This window comes from Haliotis asinina, chromosome 8 (genome assembly GCF_037392515.1).
Source record: "Haliotis asinina isolate JCU_RB_2024 chromosome 8, JCU_Hal_asi_v2, whole genome shotgun sequence".
Taxonomy (NCBI): domain Eukaryota; kingdom Metazoa; phylum Mollusca; class Gastropoda; order Lepetellida; family Haliotidae; genus Haliotis; species Haliotis asinina.
In genome coordinates, this window is record NC_090287.1 from 42,130,070 (window position 1) to 42,143,572 (window position 13,503).

General features: G+C 38.8%; 1 protein-coding gene across 3 annotated transcripts in view; it reads left to right on the forward strand.

The window, feature by feature from the left end:
- Positions 1 to 13,503, forward strand: part of LOC137294684 (uncharacterized) — a 90,499-nt gene that overhangs the window by 12,154 nt on the left and 64,842 nt on the right. For 2 of the 3 annotated variants that reach the window (XM_067825756.1, XM_067825757.1), the window contains exon 2: positions 10,319 to 10,415. In XM_067825756.1, the coding sequence (XP_067681857.1) occupies positions 10,319 to 10,415 (97 nt within the window). Of the gene's footprint in view, positions 1 to 9,850; positions 9,949 to 10,318; positions 10,416 to 13,503 lie in introns of those variants that run through there. The other variant, XM_067825759.1, reaches the window with a different exon arrangement.

Below are 13,503 nucleotides of genomic sequence, written 5' to 3' on the forward strand. Positions count from 1 at the left end.
ACACTGATGGCTACAAGTGATGCTTTACTTTATATGGTTTACTGTCTTAGAATTCAGCAATAGGATTAATGTGTGTTCTATGATGAGTGGTTGTATTTATTGCTTTTAGTGCCATATGCAAATGTTATACTTTAACTGTGATCCTTTCATCAGTATCTTCATTACCACTGACATAAACAAGACAACAGTCAACACATGGCCATGCAGGTCACTTTCACAATTATTGTGACATGAGCTGTATTGTCTTTATCAGCTTACTCTGAAAGAATTTCTTGGATGTATATTTGTCCTTCAGTTGATAAACACCTGTGTCCTTATTACCAACACATTATCTCAGTTCCAGAGTACTGTAGACCTGTAGCCAGGTCTAGAGCTGAACTCTAGAATAGTCAATAGGTAGTGTGCATAATCCCACACATAAAACTTTGTCCTCTGTGAATGAATAAAACTGACATTATGTGGCCTGAGAGCATATGATGCACTGTTCTCAACGCTTTGGTGCTGACTTCAGAAATCTATCTCAAGTCTCAAGTGAGAAGAAAAAGTAAGTTGTACACAGACCCCACCCAGCCCCAGCAGTGATGCAGATGTAGGGCGGGAGATGCGATGGATGAATGAGTAGGTGTTACATACATGTGTGATGTCAGATGTAAAAGGTTACCTGTCTCTGGTGCTCTTGCTTAAAGGTCTTACAGTAACTAGACTGTGTACATATCTATTGTCTTCTTTCTCCTTAGCTATACATGTACCTATCTATACCTGCTGCATCTAGGCAGTGGCCCACGTACCCTTTTTGTGTACATATCCAGACAGTGGCCCACGTACCCTTTTGTGTACATATTCAGACAGCGGTCCACCTACCCTGTTGTGTACATACCCAGACAGTGGTCCACCTACCCCACTGTGTACATATCCAGGCAGTGGTCCACCTACCCTGTTGTGTACATATCCAGGCAGTGGTCCACCTACCCTGTTGTGTACATATTCAGACAGTGGTCCACCTACCCTGTTGTGTACATACCCAGACAGTGGTCCACCTACCCCACTGTGTACATATCCAGGCAGTGGTCCACCTACCCTGTTGTGTACATATCCAGGCAGTGGTCCACCTACCCTGTTGTGTACATATCCAGGCAGTGGTCCACCTACCCTGTTGTGTACATATCCAGGCAGTGGTCCACCTACCCTGTTGTGTACATATCCAGGCAGTGGACCACCTACCCTGTTGTGTACATATCCAGGCAGTGGTCCACCTACCCTGTTGTGTACATATCTAGTCTGGGAGCACCAGTCTAAATGCAGGATATGTCTTCAGTTTTCCCGATAAGCCAAAAATCATGTGTCTCTCTATTGTGTATAGTCTTTCTTGACATCTAAAACAGATGAAGGTTGAACAGTCAGTGTTCCCCTTTCTTTCTTTTTATCCTATTTTGATGTTTTACCCATGCAACTAAGTACTATTACCCCAGTTTGGACATTGTGGGAGATGTATAGGCCTGAATGGTGTCTGTCTTGTTATGGAATGTTAACATCAGAGTCAGGCTGAATCAAAGTGTTTGACAGGCATTTCCTCAAAGTTGAGGGATGACTAGTGCAGTCAAATTATGGATAGCAACTTCGTAATTTTACTTCAGAAGCTATTACAGTGAAGTGAAAAAGCTGTTACTCACTGACAGCATTACTGGATAATGTTTTGGTATTTAATCTTCCTTCTTCAAACAGAAAGAGCTGCTTAAAGAATTCCACAAGCTGTGACCATCTAAGGTTGATGAACTTCACCTGTTAAAAATAACTGCGTATCTCAACTTTGAGATGACCAATAAAATCACTGAATATATATACATACGCAAGCCAGCAACAAAGTTTAAGATAGATAAAGTTGATAGGCCCAAGAGCAGAGCACAGTGTGTAGATAGCTGCCGCTCTGATTGTTTCAGTTTGGATAAAAACTAAAATAATACAGGAAGTCCCAGGTGTGCCGTGCTAAAGAAGGGGATGTGTAAGACTTCATTATGTTGAGGATACCTGGCATCATTGCTTCTCTTACCAATAAGGTAGGTGAGGAATGGGGATTACTGTGCAGTTAGCACGTGGTAATTTGGGGAGTATTTTGTTTTATGTCCTGATGGAATTCTGTGTTATAAACTTTACTGTTAACAGTTGCATTACTGGTGAGAATAGCATTCAATATTCAATGATGGTTTCTAGATTGAGAATGACAAGTAACTTTCATCTGCATAAAGCCTCCCTCCATGTATTTACCTTTATTTGTTACAGCTGTTATGCGTTAATGTCATGTCTGTTTTAATGATTGACTTAGGGGACCAATGCAAAGTATAGTGGTCCCTGTAGAGTGTGGGAAACTGCCATGGATGGACATGGGATTGGCATTGACATATGACAGAAGAGACCAGTACAAGGTGTAATGACAGTTATAGAATGTGGCAACTGTAGTCTAGGTAATACCAAGCAATGTTCTGGTGTTATCAGATTGACATTCTCTTGAACTTTTTGTAAGTGGTATTTTGAGTTACTTATGAAAAGTCTAGAGAATATTGCTAACCACTGCTGTTTGATACTGGTATCCCAGCGTAAGGTAGTATGTGCTCCAGACTGATGACAGTCACATTTTCATGTCTGTGGTTGTTGATGGATCACATGAGCAGTCAGTTGTGATGAGATCTGTTGACACAACGCAACACAGAAACCGCTGGATACGTATCTGCTGTTTGGAGAGTCAGTGAGACTGTGAGCTGGTAACACAAGCAACTCTTTTATCATGTCCGTACATCATGCTCGGTACACCCTAGATTGATGTCCAATGCACAAGGGGAAATTGTTATTTATGGATGACTGACATGAGGATGTTCCAAAGACGTCACCTTTTCAGTGACTCCCATCTGTTGATGTTCATTAGACAGGTGAGATTATTCATCTTATAATTCATTTGGTGCACTTTAGCATCTTCCATGCATTATGAGAACAAACCTGTTTTTGGCAGTGTTAGGTCATGTTTGTGCAAGTGAAAATGTTTGTCAATTTAGCAAAAAACCAGTCCAAAAGTTCGATGTTGTTAAAAACCAATTATTCCTTAAGTTTAGAGGAGTCTGAGAGGGAGAGGTTAATGGCCAGGTACAGTACGAAGTCAACTATCACGACTTCTCAACATTTCCTGTAGTATCTAATCTGGTCAGTCCTATTTGTTTACATGCTATTAGGAGTTGTCATTATATACATGCAATCTCTACATAAGATCATATTTTGTTCCTGATATCACTGAATGAAAGTGCTTCTAATGCAGTGCTTGCTTAGTAATGGCAGATTTGATCTATAGAAGACATACAAGTGATTGACAACACCTAGAATTTTAACATTGCTGATGACTTACAGTGCTTGACGCGTTTTTTGCTGATGATCCGTCGCTAGGCTTACCTTCTCATGATCATCTATTCATTGAAAGAGAACTGAATTCAAACTTAGAAAGGCTGCAGGCTTGGGCAAAGCGGTGACTTATAACATATAATCCTGATAAAACTGAGGCAATTATTTTCACCTTGCATAAGAATGTTGAGGCACTCAATGTCTACTTCAACGGGGTCCAGGTAAAAACTGTTGATAATCATAAACATTTGGGATTAACATTTTCGAAAGATTGTAAATGGTCTGACCACATTGATAATATTGTAAAAACAACTTCAAAAATAATATCCTCTCTATATAAACTCAAATTTTTATTACCACACTGTGTATTGAATAGAATTTATGTAATGTTCATAAGACCCCATTTAGAATATGCATTTGAGGTATGGGATGGGTGTGCTCAATACCAAGCAAATAGATTAGAACAACTGCAATTAGAAGCAGCAAGAACTGTAACAGGTTTACGCAAATACACACATCATGAACATCTGTATTATGAAACTGGCTGGGAATCTTTAGCAGAGCGTAGGAGAAAGCGAAAAGTTTGTCTTTTTAACAAAATACAGCATAATGTGGCACCATTGTGCCTTAATGATCTTGTTCTTGGGAAGGTAGCATCTAAAAGTAGCTATAATCTTCGTAACTTTGACGATATCTCGCTTCCCTCCTCCCGATGAAAGTTTTCGTATAATTCATATTTTTCATCCACAGTTAGAATGTGGAATGAATTTCCATTTGAAGTTAGAAAAAGCGTGTCACTGAATTCTTTTAAATCAAATATTGTTGTAACACAAAACACAGCTCCCAAATACTTTGATTTTGGACCGAGAATCACTAATATCACTCTTACAAAACTATGTTACATGTGTAGTCAACGATCTATTCCATGCTGGTATAATGGATAGTCCAGAATGTTCTTGTGGATGTTTGTGAAAATTCTTATCATCACCTATTAGACTGTCAACTATATACTCAACAGAGATCTACCATGATGGCTAATTTACACAGTGTTACCAATGTTGCTATAAACTCTGAGTTACTGCTACGTGGCAGTGCAGATCTGACTGATCATGCCAATCAAAACATATTTAAAATTGTTCAAACATATATTTGTCAATCAAAAAGATTTTCTTAATTATTGCAATCGCCCCATTCTTTCTCATCTTTCTGTTCTTGTCTGTCCATCTTGTATATTGAATGTAAATAATATTATGTAAATACTATGGAGAAGGTATTGTAAGTTGTATAACTTATACCCAATCCTTTACTCACAAATACAATATGTTTGAAACAAAAACAAACAAGAATTTTAACTTCATTTGATACATATTCTGAGCATCACTGTATAACATAAAAGTGCATGACAAAAGAGGCCACTAAACACAGGAATTCAATGCGGGATTGGGTTGAAGATATGTTAAAGAACTTGAAGAAGTCGATGGCTCTGTGTTATCAATTCTGTATTGTACCGTTTCATTGTGTGAAAAGCTGATTCCCTCAGATTATGATAGTTTGTCTGCCACCTCATAACCATGCTCACTTGTTTTAAGAAAATGGTGAAAGAGTATGTTTTTCCCTGTCTATCTGATTACTCTACGGGTTCACGTTATAATGTTATTATAGCATGTTTTTACTTAAATACCAAAATGTCACACAGTCTTCATGTGATATGTTTTATAAGTCAGGTACAGACTATGGAGTGTGTAAATCTGAAGCAGGTGTGTATGTCCTGGAACTGTAGCCCAGCTAGTAGGGAGGGCTGTCTGGCTGTATCCAACACAACAATGTCTTCACTAGATGGACAGGAAGAACCACGACATAGCCACACCAAGCTTAAAGGGAAGAAGACATCCCACTTATTTCCCCTTTCATCTGAACGAAGGATATCTTCTATTATTAGGTGCAGGATCACTTTAGTTGGCTGTCCATTGAATCTCCATCTGCAGACCATGGGTTGTACAACATGCACGTACTGATAAATGTCAGTAGTCACAGGCTTAAGCTGGTGAAGAGCATTTGATTGGTGCACACCTGACATACCCAACCTGACGACACCCTCTACATGTATTCATGTGATGATGGTCTCTGTCAGCTTAGAGTTTGGTGCCTGATAGTTTGACCTATTCTGTATCTCAGAATATATACACACCTTGGTGATATGTGGGATCTACACACTGATACTTCTGGTAGGATTGTGGATCTGATGGAACTGTGAACCTGATGGGATTGTGGATTAAACATTCCATTGCATTCATGCTAGCACTATCGCAGAATGCTAATATATTCACTTGATTGCCAGTAGAATATCCAATGTGTTGGACAGGCACAGGTGGAAACTAACGTATTGGCCGTGTTCAAGTGTCTCACTTTGTAGGTTGATGTAGTTAATTCTGTGCTGCCCTTTGTCAGCCAACCATGGGGCTGGTCTGGAGGTGGATTAGTGGATTTATTCAGATGGTGGTAAATATTTCTTTTATATCACTTTTACCAACATAGTATAAATCGTCAAGTTATCTGATGATGATCTACGCTGATAGTTATCATTCCAATGTGATTTGTTTATCATGATGAATGTTTTGAATCTGTTGATGTAATCTGATTATAAAGTTTCCAGCCAGATGCCATGACCTTGACAGTGGGTGATTGACAGGTACAAGGTGTACCTGTTGGTGTCCCCACCATATCCACTCATAAACCCAGCCTCAAGGCATCAGTAGAGCCTGAGGGGGACATTATTCAATCATAGGTTCTAGTGTTAGCTACTTATGTGTTAGTCCTTACGTCCGTACCAGGTTGTTATGGTGGTAGACATATTCAGTTATTCATCAACATAGCTGATGAAGACAGATGTGAGTTGACACATACTTCTACTTTTGTTTGATAACATTTACCCAGGAAAGGGTCTGTAGGTCACATTAATGCACTTTCTTTTCCCTGACATTTTAACATTTGTACAAGTGGATGTATGACTGGACATGTTATATTGTTTTATATAAAAGATAAACAAGATTTTGACTATTTTTTTCAGATTTCAAATAGACTTAAAAGCATAAACTGAGAAAAAAACCCAAAGAGTTTCCTTAAAGTGAAAAAAATGAACATTGATGCTGAAGAAGTACTCAAAAATAGAAGTTCCAGAATGAAATGAAATAACATTGTCACTAGCAATACTAATTATATAACATGAAGCTTTTGAAAGTATTGAAAGCATGTTATTCAAGTTATCTCTAACAAAAATGGCAGCTGATGTCTGATATATTACAGATTTGTCTGATTCATGTATGAATGTGTTTGAACAAGAAATTGATGCCACTAATTCCTCTATATGCTCTGGCAAAAACTGGAGAGTAATTACGGTTTCATTACCTATGCAACTTGTCCTGATAGAGTTTTGTCAGTTGCTGTGTCACATGGATACAGTAGAATGATGAACATCAGTGTGTAGAGTATGTGGTTGGTATGGAGAGTTATTCCCTACCAGGTGTCCGATGTTAACTGACTTCTAGGGTATACAAATGTCACTATTTCCTGTTTGCAAATAGTGAACATGTGTATTGGCAACACACATTGGCGTGAGTACAACAGGCCATAGCATGTATATTCGTGTATAAAACATTTTACGGTACAGGTGTGATTGTTTGAGTGGTCCATGGGCTTAAAACAAAGTCTGTGTGCGTGTAACTTGCTTTGACAGTTTTCTTTATTATGCCTTGAAACAGAGTCAATTACCAAACACCTGAGTATGGTGAAACTGCCCCTACATAAACTCTTTGTGGCACATTCAAGTAATATGCATATTCCAGGTGAGAATAAATGCCCTCACCGACTGATATACATATTCCAGTTAAGGATAAATGCCCTCACGGACTGATATACATATTCCAGGTAAGAATAAATGCCCTCACAGACTGATATACATATTCCAGGTAAGAATAAATGCCCTCACGGACTGATATACATATTCCAGGTAAGAATAAATGCCCTCACAGACTGATATACATATTCCAGGTAAGAATAAATGCCCTCACGGACTGATATACATATTCCAGGTAAGGATAAATGCCCTCACGGACTGATATACATATTCCAGGTAAGGATAAATGCCCTCACGGACTGATATACATATTCCAGGTAAGAATAAATGCCCTCACGGACTGATATACATATTCCAGGTAAGAATAAATGCCCTCACCGACTGATATACATATTCCAGTTAAGGATAAATGCCCTCACCGACTGATATACATATTCCAGGTAAGAATAAATGCCCTCACAGTCTGATATACATATTCCAGGTAAGAATAAATGCCCTCACGGACTGATATACATATTCCAGGTAAGGATAAATGCCCTCACGGACTGATATACATATTCCAGGTAAGGATAAATGCCCTCACGGACTGATATACATATTCCAGGTAAGAATAAATGCCCTCACGGACTGATATACATATTCCAGGTAAGAATAAATGCCCTCACGGACTGATATACATATTCCAGGTAAGGATAAATGCCCTCACGGACTGATATACATATTCCAGGTAAGAATAAATGCCCTCACGGACTGATATACATATTCCAGGTAAGAATAAATGCCCTCACAGACTGATATACATATTCCAGGTAAGAATAAATGCCCTCACAGACTGATATACATATTCCAGGTAAGAATAAATGCCCTCACGGACTGATATACATATTCCAGGTAAGAATAAATGCCCTCACGGACTGATATACATATTCCAGGTGAGAATAAATGCCCTCACCGACTGATATACATATTCCAGGTAAGAATAAATGCCCTCACCGACTGATATACATATTCCAGGTAAGGATAAATGCCCTCACCGACTGATATACATATTCCAGGTAAGGATAAATGCCCTCACCGACTGATATACATATTCCAGGTAAGGATAAATGCCCTCACGGACTGATATACATATTCCAGGTAAGGATAAATAATAGGTGACTGAATCTATTGGCAGTCAGCCTTGGCGAGTTGGTTGCCTTCCTGTCACTGTACCTAAATTGTGTTAATGGGCGCTCATGATGTCAATCACTTGATTATCTTGTCCTGACTTCTTTATATACAGACTGGAATATTGCTGATTACAAGAAACAGGATTTATGACAGATATATCTGGCTTCCTCATAGGATAAGTAACATATATTATATGTAGGAGATACAGGCTTTAAGTCTTAAGTCCCTGAGCCACATTATTTTCTCTACTGCCTAGCACTCTTTCTAAAGCTAAACCTCAAAATGAAGCAAGTCTAGATTTCTTCAGTTTCTGAATTTCTCATCTCACTGGGGCTCCTGTTCAATTCAAATGGGTGTTTTTGTTACTAACGAAGTTATGTATATGCATGGACTAAGTATTGGTCTATACATACTGTAATAGGATGTATACAACCAGCGTGACATGGGTCAGTATGTCAGCTTCAGGACACTGATAACAGGCCAGCTGTGTGTTGCATACATTTTTCATATATTATATATGTTGCTTACGATGACAGCTAAAAGACCTTTGTGCTGATGGGATGTCACGTTTAGTTGGTTAGTGAGTCATGGCAGTTATGTTTAATTTGGCCTCTGTTGGGGAGAGTGGATATCTTCAACATGACATCTTGGCACTTAGTAGTATTAACAGTGATAGGTAAACCATGCTCTATTGTGGAATTTGTTCTTCCATATATTAAATGAACTCAGTATTTGGAAGGACAAATTCTACAACATTAAGGTATAAGAGTCTTTTGTGAAAGAAGTAATCTTTGCAATTCATTTTGTACATGTTCATTTAGAGAGCAACAAACATGTTAGTCTAGATGGACATTAAGTCATAAATAACATTTTGTCCACTATTGTCTGTATCTACAAAATTAGTGCTTAAGTCCAAGAGCAATGGTTACTTTCCTACAGTGAAGGCAGTCTAGACTTGCCAAATGTTGACTGGAGCTGGATGTATTGGATTTGTTGTCTAGGATGAGAAGTGCTGTAATGCAGCAAGTGATTCACAAGCCTCTTGGATCACTGTGTAAAGCTTTGGGAATTCAGTGTTCACACAAAGCATTAAAACATTGTATACAGCCATGCACACAGATCTTCATAGTGGAACTTTATTCTAGCTTACACAAAACAAACCTGATCAGATGAGAGTCTCCTTGCACTTGATAGCAGCGTGAAACATGCAGGGATAATTTATGTCCAGTCGGAGTGAGGAGTTTTTATGTTATTAACCCTGTACGTGAACAGTTAAATATATAGTGACATGGACTATGGGCATGATGATGGGAGGGGCAGTGTTACAGTCAGATGAACAAGGAAATGAATGGGTTTGTAGGATATTACACATATCCCGTTGCCTGTCGTCAACTGCAAGTCACACTGTTTTGTATCAGTACAAATATAGAATAGGTATAGGTACATTGTCACTCCTGTATCCGGTTAAGTCTGCTGTAAAATTCATTCTCGGTACAACAAATGAAACCCAGGTGAGTGACGGGGTTCAGGCACGGACCATGACGGTGATTACTTACTTAAAAACATGGTATATTCAGCCATAGGCTGACAAATCTGTGACACGATATGTTTGTGGCTAATGTCTCTCTATTTTTTGCGTAAATCATTGATATAATTTACTAGCTGAAAAAGAAGTTTAAATTGTAATGTTTCTTGACCATTCATTGTTAGTGTGTTATAATGGTAAATACAGATGGTGTATTTTTGTACCTGCTTGTCACCGCAAGTTATGTTGAACACAGGAATAATGGAGGCACTCAGGTGTACAAATACTCCCTGACTAACCCAGAAATGACATCGCTTTTATACACAGGTACATTCAACACATATCTCGAAAAATGAGAATCGCCTCCTATCTGATGCTCCATTTTTCAGACCCTGTCTCGGTCCAGCAGTGGGGAAAGGACAGTGACTAAACATTATGAGAATCCTGGGGAAGAAGGCCCTGTGCAGCAGCGGAGACGATCTAGTGGTGAGTTGGCCAATAACTGGGATAGTGACTTGGGGAACAGAAACCCAGGACTGATTATTGATGTCATAGTACTTGTCGATCCTTTATAAAGACTTAAGGATCACCCAAGTCTTTCATACTACTAGATCATCAGTCGGGCCATGACAGATTGATATGATATAATGTAATATGAAAATGCTGGGTTCACCTTAACATTTCTAGAGCATTACATACATGTATATGATATTGACATGCAGCAGAATAGTACTAGACAGATTGGTGCACAACCGTTATTTTCTGCCTGAACACCTTCCACCCAGACAAGTACACCTATTTCTACACTTGTGCAAGTCTCAGTCTCAATAGTTTATATTATATTCCGAGATAATAGGAACATGTTGCTCTTGCAAAAGACAGACCCCTTACTGTCAGACTATCTAGGCTTGGTGATTGTAAGTATTGAATTACTACATGGTCACGAGTTATCATTGAGTACAGCTTGGAGCAAGACTGAACCGTTTCCTGCCTATTTATGCATCATGTGCTGTAGTTCACATATTTATGGAAGTGTGGCCTAGATTTGTCCAGGTGCAATTACAGCTTTGATGGTGCCTTCCTCTAGTGACAGTGGATATATGACTATCATATATGCTAATCTTAATATACAAGTTGTGTCTGAGATAAATGCAGGGTGGTTAGTAAGGTAATGGGAGTACAAAGAACCTGAACATTTTTCAGTCGTGATGAACTTTCCAATTCAAGAGATATATGATTTAGTAAAGATTATCATTTTCCTTTGATTTTATGTAAACATATTGTATGCACAAAGAAAAGGTTGGAACACAAGTTTTAACCATTTTGGCAGCACTGTCCCTGAAAACATTAGCTGAAGTTGCCTCCAGCTGGAGTTATGCATGTGTAGCTGTTAATAGTAATTAAATTTGTACCTTTCAGTAAGAACAACAATCTAGAATGGTCGGGTCATGATTTCATTGATGTGACTGTTGTTGATACTGGTACCATGTCCTCTAAAGAGGCATCAAACGTCATTGGCACATCTATCATAGCATATCTGTCAGAAGGTTATATTGGTCATTGCCATTATTGTTTTCCATCATGGATGACAATTGATTTTTGGGCCACTGCTGTGAAGTGTATAGTGTTTTCTAGAAGATGAAAACTATGTCTGTCACTTCTGCCATGGGTTTATGACAACAGAATTGAAGCTACATCACTGATCACCAGCATGAGCTGCTGCATAATTCAAGTCAGCCCAGTGAGTCAGGCTACATGCACTGTCACTGTATGACTGCAGAACCACTGCAGTATATTCAAGATTCACAGGAACTTAAGCAGGACACTTGTGTCGTCCCGAAGACATCATATCTCCTCAACATTTGCTTCTTACAGTATTTTGATATTCCGTGGCATTATCTGGTCTCTCTCAACAGTTTTCAAGGCAACCACAGAATATGTCACATTCAGCATTGATTCAAGAACTATATTATTTTGTTAATGTCCACTTTGTAGCCATATTTCATTTGTCAGTAAACGCACCATTTGTCAGTAAATGGATAACCCCATAGGCTTTCAGTGAAAACTGCAACAATAACCAGATTTACTGTCAATAGACTTTCTGCAGATATCAAAGAGCAAGCTGCTTACAGCAGCACAAGCTGTGTCTTTAGTTTATGTTTTTAGCCAAGTCCAATTGTGTTGGTTTAAAGTTGACTGCACCATGTGCGGCATGATCTGCATGACATCTGCGACAGGGGATTAAACAGAGTTCAGGTGGTCCTTCAGGGTCATTTAACAGGATTTCTCTCATATCATGGCTGTCAATAGTCATTCAAAGTGATTGTATTATTGTATTCTGATTCATTCCTCTGTGTGCTGCACTGCATGGCTGATGGATTCTTGGGTGGTCGTGGATCTTGGATATGAAGAAGGCATGATAGGTGATGAACAGGTAAAAACCATCATTATTTAAACCAGTGCTCTTCCTAGCTACTGATTACTCCTGATGTGTGACAAGGTCCATGTTGAGGAGAAAATATTGAAGATGATGTGATGATGATGATGTGCCACTTGCAAGTGTATTATTAACTGGCAAATGACAATTGTTTCCTTACCCAAGCATAAGACTTCAAAATAGTTACAGTTTGCATCATTTCAATCTGCCTTCTGACGACATAGCTTTGAACACTGCAGGAGTTATCCTATCCCCATTGTGTAATATAGTAGCATGATGGTTTTGAATTGTGTGAACATATTCTATTATTTCCTTTCTGTTACTTTCTTCTTTCTTCAGTCCATATTTTTTATAGAATGATAATGTGGATTTAACCATTTGATATCTATGCATTTACGTGTTACTGAATGTATTATTGTGCCTCACTCTGTCTACAAGTGTAAGCTCCTGTGATGCAGTGAAGTCATAGTGACCTTTGAGAACTTGATTGTCCATCAGGATCTGGGTCTATATCTTCTCCACATAAACAAAGTTGAGGCCACTCACCCTCTAATCCTGGACTATGTGACCATGGAGTATGACATCCACTACCTGATTGTTTATGACATTGAAGCCCAGGATAGAATGAGCAGACCTGGGACAGTCAGGAAATATAGTGAGATGTGTCAGTGACATGAGGAATGTGAGGTACAGGGAATCCCAGTTCCCTTCCACACATGGGCCATCAGTAATACAAGTGTATGTACAGGTCTTCACTGCGCACATGGCCAGTGACTAACTTGTGGCAATAAGTTAACCCTTAGGAATAATGACAGAAAGCTTGATGCTTTTTGAACATCAGATTGTTGTCTTTGATTCTCATGTAACTTAGTTCAACTTGCTATCCAGGGCTTTGTTCTATCAAACAACATAGCAGAATGTCTATGTTAGAGTATGTTCCCTTAGAACTCTTTGTGCAACAGGGAAAGGCGCATTTTCACCTTTGTCAGGATCTGCTTTTGGGATGCTTGAAACTTAACAAACAGAATATTCTGGTGACTAGTTGTCAGCTTGAAGTCATCACTGCCACTAGATGTCGTGCAAGATGTTCCATCTGTATAAGACTTGACAGTTATTGGTTGTGTTAGCTTGAGGTCA